Source organism: Furipterus horrens, unplaced genomic scaffold (genome assembly GCF_987537825.1).
Source record: "Furipterus horrens unplaced genomic scaffold, mFurHor1.1.pri manual_scaffold_9, whole genome shotgun sequence".
NCBI lineage: Eukaryota > Metazoa > Chordata > Mammalia > Chiroptera > Furipteridae > Furipterus > Furipterus horrens.
Window position 1 is genome coordinate 16751176 of NW_028327179.1, and position 19236 is coordinate 16770411.

Sequence of the window (19236 nt, forward strand, 5' to 3'; positions counted from 1 at the left end):
TGTTTTAAAATGGGAACCATTTTAGAGATTCAATTTAAAGGCCAAGCAATCATGATTTCTTTCTTGAATATATTTCTCCAGCTTTACTTCAAGAAAATAAGAAAAGGTGCACACTTAGTAAAAGCACATGGCAATGCGGGAGGCCCTAACACATACATTCTAATGGTGCTTTCTCTCAATTCTGTCCTAGTCGTTGCTTGGTGAAGTCAAATGAGAAATTATGATATGCCATTATCAGGAAAGAGTCCAGAGCAAATGAATTGGCAGGCAAATCACTGGGGTAAGCAGGAGTACTGGCTGGACAGGAACGAACTAGTGAATGGAGTCAGTATGAATCTACAATCACCTGTACTGAGTCTGAAGCGTCTCCTCATATGTTTGCTCAAAAGCTTTTTCTCTTGTCAGTGACACTATGGTACGTATATTCTCCACAGCTTCAGTTGCTATCTTGTAAAATAGGATAAAGAAGATAGAAATAAAATTAATAATTGTTAAAATTCTCCTGTCTGTGAATTTCAGTCACTTACACAGGGTACATATTAAGTATATCAAGTCAGTAAGTTTTCCTAATGAGGTTTCTTGGCTTTCTTTTATTTCCCAAAAAATCAGATAGGAAAATAGTAGTTCAGGATAATAGGCTCAAGGAAAATTTCTTCTGAAAAGATTCCACTGACCTAAATTTAGTCCCCTTCAGTTCTTCACTGAATTTCTATTTAAACTGGTTCCATAAGCAGACGGCTCGAATATTAGTGAGCATTGTGTTCATATGTAATTATGCAAAGGAACTGTCCTATGAATTACAAGATAGTTCAAGGAGAAAGAGCAGATATAATCAGATAAATAACTGTTCTATTTTAGCAGAGAAAAGCAAATAGCAACCAAAAGCCTCAGGAATATTACAGACGAGTAAGGGGGTGTGGCTATAGAGTTTTGTAGTAGCTGTAGTTGTTCCTTATTTTGTTGTCTGTGAATATGAAAGATAGTTAATTCAAATGTAATTAATGCTTTTCCACATTTATATAGTTTTAAAAAGGACTAATTACATAGGATCAAAATGGAGGAGACTTTTGGCTAAGAATAACTTCATGGATGTGAGAACACGTGTTGACTTAAAAGAGAACCTTCCTGCTTTCACACTCTGTTTCCAGACTGGCAGAGTGGTTATGGGGCAGAGGACGACATAGCTGAACACCAAGTGTTCACTGAAGGAGAATTTGGGTTACAGGGAAGAACTAAGTTTCTGGACTGTTGTCAGGAAACCAGGATTCTTCTCTCAATTTTGATGTTTTGTTTGAAATTCTCATTAATTTCAAAATGAACTCAAAGAAACAGAGAAGGAAAACTCTGACTCCAAAAAACCTCCACTGCCTTGCGGCATACCTCTTCAGGGGAAGGGCTAGGGGAGTAAACCCCAACAGAAAATCCGGAGCCGGAGTCCCTAAGGCGGTTTGACGTTGTAGTCAACACCGGCAACTCCTGCGGCGCACCTGAAGCCAAGCTGTATTGACTCCGTCTTTCCCTTGGACCCTTTAGCTGCGAAGAGAGGGGGGGTCTGCTGCATGGGCAACAGCAGACCCTCCATATCACCCTGCCCAGGCTCTGTAGCTTCAGCTTCACTGGAGAGGACACTCCAGCGTCATCGCAAGATGTCGATTCAACACGGGAGGAGACAGATACCGTGTCACTCCCGAGTTGGACTGCACAGCCATTCTCGGCGGTGCAGATAGACTCTTAAGAAGCTACACCATCGTCTCTCGAGACGGACGGCTGCCGACGACTCAAAGAAACCTCAAATTTTAAAATTCTTTGTATGCAAGGAAAATGAATAAGAATGCTGAAACCTTGAGGAGAAAAATAGAAATGAACAACAAAAAATAATCTATCATCTTCTTTCACATTGGAGAAAGTATTATTATGAATTTAGAATCTGAGAGAATAGTTTTTTTTTTTACTAATATGACCATTTTAAGTCTGAAAAATGAAACATTTGATATTTGTCAAAAGCTATCCATGCAACCAAAGAAGGATCAATATGTTTTATTGGTCCATATTCTCAGTTTTGGTGTTTGATAAGTTGACTGATTTAAAGCTACTTGGAAAGCTACTGTCTCTTTGATTGGAGTCACTGATTGTATATTCTGTGATTACTCTAATAATACAAAAGGGAAAAATCAAAGGGCACATATACAATTAAAACTCATGACATAAAAATTAAGATGAGTAAAATATAATTAATTAGGGTACTATTAATTTGGAAGTGTGATGATTTGTACACTGGGAGGGTTAAGCAATTTTTCAGTGTTCGCAGTAAATAATGTAGTATGTAGTTCAGTCTGCACTGCCCAAGAAAATATTCGAAGGGTGCTTATCTAGTGCAAGAAGAGTATAAAGATCCAAGAGTCATGCAAACCAGATTTTGATGAGTCACATGCTTGGCATCCCTCTTCATGAATATTCATGCTCTTTATAATGTGCCAACTGTGACAATTCACTGTCTTACATGCCGTAAAGTGAATATTAAAATCATTTTCATATTCAGAGGATGTTTAGCAGTGTGATAAAGATCTCTGAACAAGTTAAAGATCTGGGGATGGATGGCCAAGACAAGACTCAGCATTTACATGATACAGTTTCCTAAAGGCTGTCTTGAGAAATAGGCTTTGGATCTCTAGCAAGATGAGAACGAAGAAGAGTAGGATAGAAGACCACTCCCCTGCTGTCCCCCTCCCCCCGCCAAATAAAGAAGAAGAATTGGGATAGAAATGCACTGCCCTCAACCCCCAATTGGATGGACACTTGACAGGTTGACAGGGATGTTGTACAAGGGAGTCCCTACATTGGGCGCCTGATTAGATAAAATGACATCTCTTTCAATTGTTAAATGTTATGGTACTACAATACTAATGTTTCCCTAAATCTCCAATACAAGATTATTTTCATGAATATGATTAATCCTGAGAAGCTAAAATATGTCAAAGCATTTTCCAAGAAATTAAGTAAATTGTTCACTTTGATTAGCATAAAAATGGTTATTGTCTCTAAAGCCTTGTTTTAGTGACTATCAATTTAAAAAAGTGCCCCACTTTGTATTCAGTAACTATTATATTTCTTCATTTTGAAAAAGAAAATACCCAGAATTGTTTTAAAAATTTTAATTATTCAACAATCAGAGAACAGGGAATCATATTAGCAAATTTCCCCATGATATGGTAGCAGTAATAATGGCTGACATTACTGAGTACTTACTGTCTAGACACTATTCTAAGTATTTTGCCTATAATAATGTTTTGTGTAATTCAAAAATCTCTAAGTGGATACTATTATTCCCACTTAACAAATGAAGAAATTGAAGTCCAGAAATGTTGACATGCTTGCTCATGTCACACATTTGTTAGTGATAGAGTATGGATTGTAATTCAGCCAGTTTCACTCCAGAGCCCATAGTCTAAATCATGCACCCTATTGCTATACCAGATATGTACCCCATCTTTAACTTGTCTGTGTGCATTTCAATACATATACACCACTTTGTAAAGAAGGGAGCTCTGATTGTTTTCTCTTAAAATGTTATGATGATAACAACAGTCTTTATTTTACCTTTCCAGCACGCTTAAGTTCTTGTTTATCTTTGCTGGCAAATCCAGTCATTGCTGAGGTTTCAATCATTCCTGTCACAGCAAGTACTGGAGCAATACTCAGAATCAAGAGTGTCATTTCCCATCCATATATGAAGGAAATGACCACTGACAGTCCCATGTTAGTTGCATTTTGTGTTAAGACACCAATCCTGGAACCTGTTGCCTATTATCAAACACATTTCGTTTAAAAAGTCAGTTAATTTAAAATTTGTAGGAATTGCTATTATAGTTTCTAGCAAAACAAGGTAGGCTTTTTTAAAAAAATTATACTTAGACTTTTAACTTTATACTCAGAGATTAAATAATATCCATATTTAAAAAATGTCCTGTGCTATGAAGTCATTATGCTTTATTTGTCTACCTGATGTGATATTGTTGTATTTTGACATGCTCCTATCATTCTTTAAATTTATTTTCTGACACAAATAGATTTTTCTTGGCCCTGCTCCAGGAATCTGTCTTTTCTCCAAGGAGGCTTGGCTCCTTTGAGTGGAGAATGTTATTTGGAAGTCAATATATGGTGACAGTTGTGCTCATTATTAGTGAAATGTCAGTGGTTAGAACTGGGGAATGTGTGTTTGTATGTGTAGATGCATGCACAAATTGAAATCTACATTTATTTCTCTAGTTACATTTCTTGAAATGCATGAGTTCACACCAATACCTACAATTCCAATCCAAAACCACAAGGTTATTTTCAGCTTCCTTACTTCCAGGATTTGTTGTCTCCTCCTCAACAGTGAGAAACCTGGCTCTCATTTTCTTTAATAGATTCATGTGATCAATCTCTCTGTGTGTAACTGGTCTGCCATCAAGGCCCCTGCCTCCACTCTGTGTGGATATCGCCCTTGCTCTGCTCTGGCTTGGCTTTTCCACACAAGGATGCTGCCACACGTGGATGCCCACTCACCATATGTGGGCTCCCAATCCAGCCCTGTCCCTACTGCCTACACTGATGGGAGGCTGGCTTCTTAGACACTACGCCATGGTAGAGTTGAATGGAATAATTGAGGATATTCATTAAAATGCATACTTTGGTTATATCTTGGATGCCTTTTCTGTACTTTATAACTTAGTTTCACTAAGCAAAGTCTAAAGAAACATTATCAAAGTAGAAAAGAAGTTGGAAGCATCACAGTATAAGGTAACAAAAGAAATTTAAAAAATTTAAATAAGTATAAATGTCTTTCTTACTATTTTACAAAATCTACATGTCTATGCATCAACTTTCAGTAGAGCATGTGAAACATAATAAAGAAAATGTTAAATTATTTTAGTGCTGGGATGAAAAATAAGACCTTATTTACCTAGAAACAGCTATAATCAACCAGGATATCAATTCACATTTTAAAAGATATATTTTACTCTGATCATGAAAGTATGACCATTGGGAAAGGCTTATATAGTGCTAAAATTTACATCCTTCCAGACATAAGTAGATATACATATTCAAGTTAGGATTATTATGTGTGTGTACCTTTTCTTATCCCACTTTCATCCCTTTATGTTATACTATAAGCTTTTTCCTGGGTTATTGGAGTCTTCAAAAATATTTACATTGCTTCCTATTTTTCACTATTAATAATAAATATGTAATTCTGCATCTTTGTGTGAAATTTTTGTGCTTATATTTTATTTCCTAATGTTAAGTTCCTAGTCTGGAGTTACATGTTAAACAGTATATGCTCTTACACTCCTGGTAGCTATTGTCAAGTTGCTCCTCTAAAAGATTATATCAGTTTTCACTAAAGTACTACCAAATTAATATTGTCATTAAAATAACAGCAATAAAAAGCCATTTCTCTCCACAGGGCTCTGTCTCATTTCTAAAAAACTTGTAGCTTCAGTTTCAAGACTGGGTTTGGCATTGATCCACTATTTCCCAACTTCTCACTAAGTTATCAAAGAAAATTCCAAAAAGTAAAACCAGTAACAGCAAACACCCGACCAACCACTAAATACTGAAAACTAAGATAGATAACCTATTTTAAGTGTCTTAAGGTATATTGCACATGAACTCAGATCTATGAGGCTGAAGTAGGAATGTCATTTGGTTCTTAATGATGACTTACACTCTGTCTCTTGAGAGTTGAAGGATGAGGAGATCAATGTTTTTATGTATAAAATTATGCAGTATGTTAGCAAAAGAGGTAGAGATACATAATTTTGTCCAAAATGAAAGCTGACTCTCTTGACTTGCCTTACCACACAATAGTTCAAGGGGTTAGCAGTGATAAGGTTTAACTGCAATATTTTAAGTTCAGAGCTGAGATTAAATTTTTTCTTTATTAGAAGAACCACCTTTAACCATTATGGCTCTGGATATTAATTAGCTTCTGCTGTAGACTTGATAATGTCTGTAAATGAATTCAACCTAAATTGTACTATAAAACCGAAATTATATGCCAAACTTATACTATGGTTAAGTCATTTTGGTGATTACTAACATTTGCATCACAAGGAATGCAAGCTGTTTTATACATTCCAATGTAAAAAAGTTAAATCAAGAAATAAGGTCACCATTGTCCAGGTAATGATAACCTCATTATACCTAATCAATTCACTGGGCTTTTGAATTAATAAATGAGTTTTTCATGATTTTATCAGGCAACATAATTATAGTTCTGATGAGAAGAATTCTGAAAACTAACATTTGTGTCTGTCAGTATTACGTCAAGTGTACACTGTTGTGTTGACAACACTTTCTTGTGGACAAAAGTGAGGTAAGGCTTTTTTGGTTGATGAAAAGGGGTTGCTAAAAGATATAGCAATAATATCTTTACAATTTTGTGGAATCTAGTCTTCCAAATAATCTAAAATGGCCTGATACCTTTAGTAAAACTATATATTACACATAAAAGTCTGTTGACAGATATACTGGCAGTGTGCCATTACCTCAGGCTGAGATAATATCAGCTAAATTAGTTATATTTAGTCAACTATTTTAGGAATCATGTTGTCCTATGACTTTATTTCACTAACATGTTTTTCTCATGACTCTCAAAGTATCAGAGCTTATAAAAATGGCCAGGAGCATATATTTTTGTTCATTATAAAGGTTTCAAAATAATGTTTATTGTTACTAAGGAGGTATTTTATCAACATTCACCCGAAATACATTTGATAAAATAAAAGTGTAACTGAAATTACATGGTGAGGAAGCTGAGATGAACTGTCTCAAGTTGTTATGATAGGAAGTATGACCCTGAATTATTATTTTATGATTCATCTCTAGTGTAGTGTGTCTTTGTGAGAAAAGAAATAGTGGGCAAATAGGACTAGTAAATAAATCTCCCTTTGATAAAAATCATATCCATTCAAGCAGGGGTTGATGTGAATTACATGCTAATAGACACGGTCTCAATCTTGAAATCCTTCTTTGGTTGTTTTGTTTTTTAAGTTCAACAACTTTAAAATCTGCCATCAGTATTACAACCATTTTTTCTTTAGTTACTACTTCTCATTCAATGAAAATGATTTTACCTGTCCAGAAGTTATTATGAGACCAACATTTACTAACTGCAACAGGAAAGTTTCAAGTGATCTGAAGAACACTTAGCACAAAGTCATTTCCAGATGTACACAGGAATCTAACTTGTTAGATGTTATAGTAAATAAGATCTTATTTTCTGGGGGAACTAAAAATACTACACTTTCTTACTAACTGCTAAATTTTGTGTATTCATTTTGTTACTTTTTCTTGTCTATTTAATTCTGAGTGCTTTCACTAATTCATTCTTGGCATCTTTTTCGATCTACTGGTTCTATTACATCTGCTAAATCTTCTTTATTTTTGGTTAAAAATATCCAGAACTGCAAAGCTTCCTTACATCTTTTATTGAGAATTTTTTGTTAGTCCTGGGACTTACCTGGTCTTCTTAAGATGTGGGTTGCCTCAGTGTAGCACATATATATGCACAGACACATGTGTGTATGTGCACACATGCATAACACATACATATATCATTTAAAAATAAAAGCAATATACATACTCCTTGAATTTGTGCTATATCTATAGCTAATATTGTTGTCAAGGCTCCTGTGCTGTTTTCCTTATCATCAAACCAGGAAATATCCTAGAGAAAGAAGGGAATTAGCATGGTTATTAAAAAGATTTTCTGAGTTTTTATTTTGCTGTAGTATGTCACAAGGCATTTACCCATCTCCTCATTCACAGGTAATTAATTTTTGTAAATATCATGGATCAAATGATTTTTGTTTCTTATTTCACAATGATGTATACTTAGATATAAACTGAAAACTTAAGTCCAACAGCTTGGACTCATTGCTGTGATACAATATTGTTATAATAACTAATGTGAAAATGGTCAGTTTGAACCACCAAGTAATTTGTAATTTTACTCCGCAAGTAATTTGTGGAGAACAGTAAGGTGAGCCCTGCCCAGCGTGGCTTAGGGGTTTGGGCATTGTTCCACAAATAGAAAGGTCACTGGTTCAATTCCCAGTCAGGGGACACGCTTGGGTTTTGGGCCAGGCCCATGGTTATGGGCATGCAGGAAGCAACCAATCGATATTTCTCTCCCTTCCTTCCCCTCTCTCTAAAAATAAATAAGTAAAATTTCAAAAGAAGTAAGGTGATGCACAACAGAACTTAGAAATATTTCCAGACCTTCCTAAATAAATCGATTAATAATAAATAGTCAATTTCCTTCTCTTTAGGACCCACATAAGCAAGATTTTCCCTGATACTTCATATTATCTCCCTAGATTTTACAAGCACAGGCCATTGTGAAAGGCTAAGGAAGCAGAAAGGCTGCTATATAACCCCTGCAGCCAAGAAGCATGCAATCTGAAGGAGACAGGTCAAAAATGCAAGCAATAAAAGCATCATGTTATAACCAATTTCATTTTCAACAGCAGACAGAGATAGCACTTAGCACTTCTCAACCCAAGGAATTCTGATTTCTTTTTATTAGCTATTGAATGTTTCTTCCCACTCATTTAAACCACTTATATCTCTTATGGATTAAAACCACATGGAGACTGTGTCTGAAAAATGACTTATTTTCAGTGTGTGTAATAGCTGTGGGCTTGCAACAAGCCAGCCAGGAACCTGCTGTCCAGGTTACACATATCTGCCAACTAAAGGAACAAAAGCATAACAGGCTATGCATTAATCATGAAGTCATGTGAGAAGAAAGCTCCCATGGAGGAATATGGCAGGAGCCAGAGTGTGTACAACCTTGGCATGAGAGCACTAGTCTCTAAACCCTTGAATTGCAAAAGTGTCCCAAAGACTTGAGGGTTTTAGATACCCGCAGGGCATCTTGTAGCGATCCTGATCTGCACAGCACAGTAACTTTGAAAACACAACCCTAGTCATGAGCCTAACATATTGTGCACTCACATCAGCAGCAATAATATTATAGTAGTCTTGAACTGGAAGACACTGCCTGTTTTTTATTATATAACCCCCAAATTAAGTATACTGTACATGTCCAATTATTTCTAAGTAAGTTGCCCAGGATCACACAGCTGGCAAATGCTGAGGTCAGGATTTGAACTGAGACCGTCAGATGCCAGAGTTTTTAATCAACTAACTGAAGCATTGTAGTTGAGTTTCATTGTTTGTTTCTCCTGTTTCAGTACTTGTTACCTCAAATCCTTTTGAAAGTAGCTTTTTGAGATCCCTTAGTGATCACCACTTAATGCCATCATCTTATGATTTAGAGACCCTCCCACCGAAGCCTTAGCCAATCTAATTTAGAGAGTAATGGGGAAAAAATAAACTTCAAATCTGTTAAAAAAACCCAGTAGATCTATAAGTCAACATTTATCATTAAGAAATAAAATTTTAGCTTTGAAACTCAATGAACAATGAATTACTCACAACCACTGAAGTCAGCAACAATTAGAACATTCTTTACAACTGCAAGGAGCTCAAGTAATCAAATAAAATATAGATTTTGTACCTACAAAAGGACCACACCTGTTTCCATAAATACCTCTACCTCAAATGAAGTTTCAAAATGGTTATAAAAAACACTGCAAGTCTCAGCATGCTTCCTAAGCCTCAAAGTCTTAGGGTAAAAGCTAGATAGTAAGAGTTCAGCAAAACTGAACATTAGGAGCCTCCCTTACTATAGACAAAAGTAAAACTGTTAAGATATTTATAAAGAAAAGACTATTATTTTCTTTTCCTCCAGTGAAAAGAAAACAAGGATAAGAAGCAAAAGAATACTGAAGGATGAAAAGGGAAAATAATAAACTGGAAGGGCTGAGTTAAATTTATGAGGGAATTTAAAACGGTGGATAGCAGAGAGGTTCTGTGTGTGTCTTTGCATGTGCATGTTTTTTGAAGGACCAGAGTTTATGGCTTATAGATTGGTGCATTTATGGGCAGAAGCCACTTTATCCATGAATGTTACTGTCCTGATGTTCACATGGCTAATGCTAGGCAGAGCATTTATGTCCATTATTAATAATCAGGATATTAGATTAATAATATCTACTGGCTAAACTGGCTCACGGCCTTGAGGCTTTTCCACCAAAAGCATGTTGTGAATCTCTAGAAAGGAATTTCAAAGTAATGTATGAAAAATTAAAATATATACTCTTTATTTAAATGCTCACCTGAGGACATGTTTTCACTGGTTTTAGAGAGAGAGGAAGGGAGAGAGCATGGGGGAAAAGGAAAGACTGAGAGAGAGAGATGTAAAGAGAGAAGGAAAGAAACATGGATCAGTTGCCTTTGACGTGGGGATTGAACAGCAACCTGGGTATGTGCCCTGATCAGGAATCAAACCTGTGACCCTTTGATCTATGGGATGATGTTTCAACAAGTGAATCATGCCAGCCAGGGCAAAATGTATATACTCTTTCATTTAAAACATTCAGACAATCAGGGAACATTTTCAAAAATGCCCAGAAATTGAAAATCCTTAAACATGAAAAACATAAATCATAAAGAAAAAATGAGCAGGAATTGTCAACAAGTGTGAAATATAGTTTTAGTTAATTAAAACTCCACCTTCTTTCATCAGAGATTTGCGGTAAAGACGTATATAAAGTATTTATAAAAACAAACAACCTAAAGTACCAAGTTTAACATGAGCAAGATGCACAGGCATTAAAATATTTTATGATCCCTTAGGTAGATTTTTCTTTTTCTGGATTAAAGGGTGTCTCCAGCTGTCTCTGACTTGATCTTTTTGAGCAGAGAGTGTCAGGTGCCAACTGTTTTGGTTGGAGCGTCACGTTGCTATGGGAAACCTCCCATTTGTTTCGCTACATTTTGTACCTGGGAGTTCCTTAAACATGCAAAGGCGGAGTTTTGTTACACAGCAGTCCTCCAAACGCTACTGCTAAACGTCAGCAGATGTAAAAACTGGTTTTGACAGTTTGGCTGGAGTGACAGGAGCTCTGTTTCTGAAAAGAAATGACCTTGGCAGGGAGCTATTTGTTCCTGCACAGTGAGCTCTGGTGACAGAAAGCGGGGTTAGGGGCTCCAGGTGATTACTGGCTTGCAGGGTAACCTAATATACCCCTGCCTCCTGGGAGAATTTTTGAGGTGCTAAACTGAGACATTCCTGCCATTTGCCTCCAAGACTCACTTCTCAAGATTATGACTTAATCCACCTAGTTTTAGTTCTTTCATAACCGTGATTGATCATCTGTGTGCAGCAGGCTGACCTGCCAGCTAGACTATGTTATCTGAATTCAGGACTCTTCCGATGATTCGAGAGAGATAGGATGCTTTAAGAAGGATGAAGTGAAAAAAACTTAAGAGATAAATGTTAATGGGAAAAATGCAAACAACAAAGCAAAACAAAAAATCCTTAAGCTGTGCATATGAATGAGAACGAGGGAAACTAACTCCTCCTTTTAAAATGTTTTCCAAGATATTGCAGCTCTTAACCCTTCTTTTCAGTTTTAATTTGATCTTACATTCTGATCCTAGAACACTGCGTTATACATTGGAGATAGATTTGTCAAAAAAAAAATGCAAGGAACGAGAAGTAGACTCTAAACCCTGTTTTCTATAAGTTGTAATTTAGAACATAATTTTGGACTTGCTCCTCTTAAAAAAATATACTATAAGAATTCTGACCTCAGATGCTTTTAAATGAGAAAAAAAAAAGAGATTGTATCAAGAAATTGACTTGAAGAAAAACTGAAAATTAGAATATTTAAAAGCACATTTTAAATAAAATAAGAAAAAAAGTCAACTAAACACTGACCTGATACAACATGGCTTTGAATGCCAAGTGTCTTAATCTCATGGTTAAAATTTCCCCTGCTCTTCCATAAAATAATCCCTGCAAAACAAAAAGAAAATTTATATTTATTCTTAACTCTCTTTTCTATTTCTTTGTAATATTTATTATATTTACTGATTTATATTTTATTAGTTATTATTTTAAAACTCAAATAGAGAAGATAACATAAAAAATAATCATATTCAAACTTATTTAATTCATTGAAAGCTTACCTGAATAAAATAACTGATAAAACAAATAACACCCAAAATAACAAATACCATGGAATACATTTCTGCATCATGCTTTAATGTGGTTTTGTCATCATTTTCAAACATCTGAAAAGGAATAAATTTTTTTAAATCAGGTGATTGGAAGAGAACACGAAAGAAAGAAAAAAACTAAAGTGTTTATTCATTAGGGTTTTTAAAATGAATTTCAACATAAGAAGATTATATACAAATTTCCGGAGGGAAAGTGCACCACTGTTCTATCCTCTATGTTTATTAAATATGGTAAAAACATAACGTGCTGTTAATTCTCTCACTTAAGCTATATAAATATTAAATCAGACAAATGAGTCCTGTGTTATTATTTTCACAGTAACCACCAGTTTGAATTATTTCCAATAACTTTCAATACCTCAGGTTTCTTAGTATTTCTCTACTTAGAGCACTACCTGCAATATGAGAACTTTGTACATGTCCCTAGAAATTGTTTCTAAAGTTAGTAATCATACATATACTGGAATCTATGTTGACAAAGCATAGCTGCGTAAATCTGGGAGAATGAAAACTTAACATAGCTCTGGTAAAATCATGAATCCATCAACTTTCCTGGGTCCCAGGGCAAAACCCAAAACTCATCTCCTCTCCCTGATCTGGCTGGTAATAAAAAACGGCCATTATCCCGATGAGTTGAAAGCAGTGCAGTTGGATTTGTCTATTTTATTGCTTCAGTGCTTTGGAATACTGACACAGCGCAGGAGTCCAAATCAGAAAACAAAGCAATTTCTTTACTGATTGCCCAGTCAACACGGCCCAGCCAAACGCTTCACAGTAGAGGCTGGCTTACTCCTTGAGAACATTTAGTTAACCTTCAATCATGGATCTCACAGTGCAGGTGACCCCACCACAAGTCCCAGTTTTTCCCCTTGCCAGACCAGAGTACAACAGGTCTCTTCTCTCAGGGAACACTGTTTAAAATTGTTAAAATTATTAACAAGTTAGTTTTACTTACCGTTATGATTTTTGCAAAGATGACGGAAAATATTGGATGAACAGTTCCAGTTAGCACAGAAGCCAATGTCCCCAAAACCACAGAAGGCCATTCAGATTTGTTTAATTTAAAAATTTTTAATAGTGAGACTTCAGGAAGATTTGTCTATAAATAAAACATCTTGGTTAAAACCCCAGTTTGAAAGCATGATGAAACCTGGTGTTAGCCATCTTAAACAGATCTATAATGTAAAGTAGCAAATATAATAGGTGGCAGAGTAGAAAGAATTTTTCTTAGAAAGATTTCACTGCCCATATTATTGACGATGACCTCAAAACAAAGAAATCTTACCCTGAAGTGACTATTTATGCAACTTTTCCTTCTGGCATTTTACTTAATCGCTACCATTAAAAAATACAAATTATCCCACATATTTTGATAGCTAAGACTCACAGAAGAAGTGACAGGCATGTTTTTCTTTATTCCTGTTAAACTGGGTGAAATATCATACTCTAGGATAAGATAGAATCTAAGTAGGAACTAAGCAGAGACAAAAGGTAAAAGTTTTATTAACATTCTAAGCATGAACATTCTCCAGTTTCATGGCAATTTACAGAAACATTTTCTAACACCTTTATTAAAAGCTTGTTTGGGGCCTCCCATTTACAAGAAAATTGCTTCACTATCTGACCATATTACTTACACTTGCCAAGCCTCAGTTTCTTCATCTTACCAAGGGGGATAATATCAATTCCTATCTTATAGGATTGTTTTTAGAATTAAGCTTACCTCAGTATTTGCAAACAATAAGAAACCAATAAATGTTAGCTGTTGTCAATGTTATTGTTACAGAGAAAGGGTCATGTTATGCAAAATCCCAGATCTTATACAGAGAAAGCACAATGCAAGTAGCTGTTCTGGTGTCTTCTAGCCCTTCCAATGGGATGTATGGAGGGTGATATTGAGATAAACTTTAAAAATCTCGTCAATAGCTTTGTGGTGCGTAATTATTTTGAATAGGAAAGTAGCAAACTACTAGGCATTCCATATGTTAAAACTTCCTCATGGTATTCACTCTTGAAATAATGACATTTATGAACCTAATAACCAGAGAGGTAAGACTATAAATAGTTTATAATTCTTGCTTTAATTTTAGTCTGACAATATAATGCACACTCTATTGTTTGAACAATAGAAGTTTTCAAATTCTAAAGCCTTGAAAGTGTCTTCAGGATGGCTAAACCACAATTATATTGGGTTACTTAATTTGACTATTTATTCTTTCCTTTTGAAGTTTTCTGAAGATCATCGTCATAAAGAGCCTCACTTTTCATTTAGTTGATTGTTCAGAAAAATACAGAAATTTATAGAGTTGCATAGTAACTCTTTGTTGAACACTGAGTGTGAATTTTTTTTAATGAAATTTTAAAATAAAATCACCTCATTTTGTAGTAAAACAAAGGCTTAGTGGGCCCCAGGACATAACACCAGTAAATTACTGCACCAGTAAATGTAGGAGGGCTATCTTGCTCCTATAGAATAATCTATCATTTTGCCTCTGGGAAAAAATACAATAACAGGTTAAAACATAAGTATTATTTAAATATTGTTTTCAAGATATAAAATAATAAAATGAAATAAGATAAAAACAAAATAAAAAATTTTAGTAAAGTCATAAAAGACTCCATGCTACCTAAATATACTATAGGTTATAGCATGTTTTAAGATATTCTGATATAAAAAATATATGAAATTAAAGGCATTCTGTAAAAACATCTCAAAAGGGCTTTAAAAAGTTAAAAAATCTCTCCCAAAGAATTTAAAATTTCATCTTACTTTAGAGCTTTATTGAGTTATAATTTTCATATAACGAGCTGTACATATTTAAAAAGTACAATTTGATAAGTGTAGACATAACTACATACCTGTGAAATCATCACCACAATCAAGATAATGAACATACCAATTACCCACATAAGTTTTCTCCTGCCTTTTGTAACCCCTTTCTCCCACAACTCTTAGCTGCCCGTCTTCCTCCCCTACAACCATGATATGCTTCTGTCACTATAGATTATTTTGCGTTTTTTAGAATTTTATGTAAATGGAATCATACAGTATATATATATATACTTTTTTTCATCTGGCATCTTTTGCTTAACATAATTACTTTGAGATTTATTCATGTTGTTGCAAGAATTAACATTTCAATCCTTTTTTCTGCTGAGTTATATTCCTTTGTATGGATATACCACAATTTATGCATCCATTCACTAGCTGACATAAATTTGGGTCATTCACTCTTTTGGGATATTACAAATGAAACTGCTATGAACATTCATATACAAGACTTAGTGTGTACATATGTTTTTATTTCTATTGGGTAAATACCTAGAAATAGAATGACTGGATCTCATAATAGGTGCATAAGGGGGGGGACCCCCCAAAGCTGAAATTATCTTCTGGATGGGACTCCTTGTAGTACAGACTTCCCCTGCTAGGTGAATGTTCTTGGAACCCATCTGTATCAGTGTACCAGCTGGCAGTGTTGTGAGAGGCTGCCCTTTGGCTTTAGTGAATTTTTCTGAAGACCCTTTCAACATATTTGCCCCTCATGAGATGGGCACACCCGCCCAGTGTTCAGCAATTTTTGACCAAAAACAGCATGATCCTGGTATCCCACTCTCCCTGTTACCCAGATATCACCCCAAGCGACTTTTTTTTTGTTTCACTGGATGAAAAAGTCCTCAAAGGGAAACATTTTGACAATGTTGAAGAGATAAAGCAAAAAGCAGCAGAAGCATCGACGGCATCAAAATGGACAAGTTCAAAAACTGTTTTGCGCAATGGAAAAAACATCTCAATTGCATCAAATGGAGAGTACTTTGAAAGTGAGTCAAGTTTTGACTTCTTTGATTCATGCATTACTTAAAAGTGAGTTATTTAGATTCCAAAAATCTCAAGGTTTCCTAGGCTCTTTCTCTTTTCATTTATGATTTATTTCTATTCTGCATTACCTGAATTTTTAGAAGTTTATCGAGGCTTGTGTTATGGTCCACAATATGTTCTATCTTGATAAATGTTTCAGGTACATTTGAAAAGAATGTGTATTCTTCTGTCAACAGGTCTAGACTTCTATAAATGTCTAGTAGGTCAAGTTGGTTGATAGTGCTATTAAAGTCATCTGTATCTCTATTGAACTTTTGTCTGTTTGTTCCATCAATATTTAAGAGAGGGGTGTTTAAGTCTCTGCATATAATTGCACATTTGTCTATTTCTCTTTTCAGTTCTTGATAAACTGATCTTTTTATAGTTATGAAGTAATCCTCTTTAGCCCTGGTGATTTTTTTTTCTCTGAGATCTACTTTGACTGCTACTAAAATCACAGTCTAGTCTCGTCGTCGTCGGCAGCCGTCCGTCTCGAGAGACGATGGTGTAGCTTCTTAAGAGTCTATCTGCACCGCCGAAAATGGCTGTGCAGTCCGACTCGGGAGTGACACGGTATCTGTCTCCTCCCGTGTTGAATCGACATCTTGCGATGACGCTGGAGTGTCCTCTCCAGTGAAGCTGAAGCTACAGAGCCTGGGCAGGGTGATATGGAGGGTTTGCTGTTGCCCATGCAGCAGACCCCCCCTCTCTTAGCAGCTGAAGGATCCAAGGGAAAGACGGAGTCAATACAGCTTGGCTTCAGGTGCGCCGCAGGAGTTGCCGGTGTTGACTACAACGTCAAACCGCCTTAGGGACTCCGGCTCCGGATTTTCTGTCGGGGTTTACTCCCTTAGCCTTTCCCCTGAAGAGGTATGCCGCAAGGCAGTGGAGGTTTTTTGGAGTCAGAGTTTTCCTTCTCTGATGTGCCCTGACTGGAAGATCGAACCAGCGACACTTAGCTCGCAGGCCGACGCTCAATCCACTGAGCCAAACCAGCCAGGGTTGACAGTCTAGTCTACCTTCAAGTATAATACTATATCCTTTAAGAACATTAAAATAGAACACCTCCATTTCTTCTTCCAGTCTTTGGCTATTTTTAATAAATTTTTACTTATACTTGTGTTTTAAACCCCATACTGTAATGTTATTTTTTTACTTTAAAAATGTAAATTATTTTGGAAAGCATATTGAAAAGACCATTATTTCATATAAACCCATTTATATGCTATTTTTGATACTCTTCATTTCTTTGCATAGATTCAGATTTCACTCTCCTTCTGCCTGAAGAACTTACTTGAACATTTCTTGTAGTGGAGGCCTGCTGGTGATAAATTACATTAGCCTTTTTTTTCCCTGAAAAATTTTGTATGTTGCCTCTATTTTGAAAGGCATTTTTCTGCATGTAGCATTTTAATTTGAGTTTTTTATTTTTAGTACTCTATAGCTATTGCTCTGTTGTCTTCTGGTTTACATTGTTTCTAATGAGAAGTCTGTGTTTTTTCTTACCTATACATATTGTGTCAATTTTCTCAGGCTGCTTTAATTTTTTTCCCCTTAATCACAGTTTTTAAAGAAATTTGTTTATGATGTGCCTTGGGATGGTATTCTTCATATTTACTGTACTTGAAATTTATTGAGTGTCTTGGATATGAAGGTTTTTAGTTTTCATCAAATTTGGAAAAATTTTTTTCATTATTTGTTCAAATTTTTTTTTTTGTTTCCTCCCACCTTTCCTTTGGGAACATATGAAATATAGCTGCAATAACTTTAATATTTCTACTAATTCTACCAAGTATGCCATTCTTGGGTCTATTTTTATTAATTGATTTTTCTCTTCATTTTGAGTACTATTTTCCTGCATTTTAACTTCCCTGGCAATTTTTGATTAAATGCCAGACATTGTAAATTTTACTCATTGGATATTTTAGAATTGTTTTATATATATATATAATTCAGCCTTGTTCTGGAACACATTTAAATTACTTGGAAACAGTTTTGAGGTTTTCTTTTAAGCTTTTTTATTTATTTGGGCTCAGAGCTGAGTTCAGCCTGGGGCTAATTTTTTCTCTCTCTTAGGCAATACTTTTCTTAATATTTAACTCAATGTTCCATGATTTTAGAGATTTCTCACTCCGGCTGGTTTAATACGAAATATTTGTGGCCCTGTGTGAGTTCCCGCTCAGCCTTTCTAGTAGATCTTTCTCCTGCTTTTGGCAGTTTTCCCAAGATATACACTAATCGATACTTAGATGAAGATTTGAGGGACAACCTCTGCAGATCTCTAAAACTCTCTCCCTGCCCCCCCTTCCCCCCCCCCACTCCCTCTTTCTGAGAAGTTTTTTCTCTCTGGCTCTTTGCTCTGAAGACTCACCTACTTTGGCCTCCTACCTAGGCTGTGCTTGGGTTTCTCCTTCAAGCTCTGAGGCTTGGAAAATACCTAAGCAATAACCTGGGTCAATGATAAGGTTCATCTCATTTTTCTCCCCTTTCTTAGGGATCGCTGTCTTATTCTGCCTGATGTCCAGTGTTAGAAAACTGTTTCCCACATTTTGTCCAGTTTCTTAGATGTTTCAAGCAGGAATGTAAATCTAATCACTGTTAACAAATCTTGGCTGGAAGTAGAAATCTCTAATTTTATTTGGCTTTCACAGCAATTGACAAAAACGACCTCTTCCTTTTTTTGTAACGCTTTTCATAGTTGGCTTCTATGATACCACATTCTCCTGGACTTTCTCTTATTTTCCAGCCATTCTTTAAGCTCCTTGGCTGGCTACTGCTTTTCTGTCTGAATTTAAATTTTACGGTGTCCTAGGTCTCAATCGTTCATCCTAGTTACTTCTCCACCTACACTTGATTTTTTCCGCAGACAGCTTTAGTCAGGCCCATCAGGTCCATTATTTAGTCACAATCATGCCTTCCCTGCTCTGTTATCCCTGGTCCCCTCTGGCTCCCAAACACCATTTCCACACAGCAGTCATAGCAAGTAAATCAGTTCATGCACTCTTCCAAATAAGACCCACTAATGCAACAGTTCTCAACCAACTGTGTCATGAAACTCTTTGGAAGACTGGTGAAGTCTGTGGACTCTTTCGCAGGAGAAATATAGTTGCAATAATTCTAAACCTATAGATCTATTAAACCTGTAGATCTCAAAGAAAACCAATTATACAAAAAATTTAGCAAAAATTCAAGTGACATAGTTATGAATATGCTTCATTATTAGCACATTAAGTACA

The 19236-nt window shown here is 35.7% G+C and overlaps 1 protein-coding gene across 1 annotated transcript in view; it reads right to left on the reverse strand.

Moving 5' to 3' along the window:
• ABCB5 (ATP binding cassette subfamily B member 5) overlaps nt 1–19236 on the reverse strand; it is an 82930-nt gene that overhangs the window by 15534 nt on the left and 48160 nt on the right. Inside the window, exons 16-21 of the mRNA XM_090287809.1 lie at nt 13097–13240; nt 12091–12195; nt 11840–11917; nt 7631–7714; nt 3598–3801; nt 347–447 (exon numbers count right to left, since the gene is read on the reverse strand). Coding sequence (XP_090143935.1) covers nt 347–447; nt 3598–3801; nt 7631–7714; nt 11840–11917; nt 12091–12195; nt 13097–13240 — 716 coding nt within the window. The remainder of the gene's footprint in view (nt 1–346; nt 448–3597; nt 3802–7630; nt 7715–11839; nt 11918–12090; nt 12196–13096; nt 13241–19236) is intronic.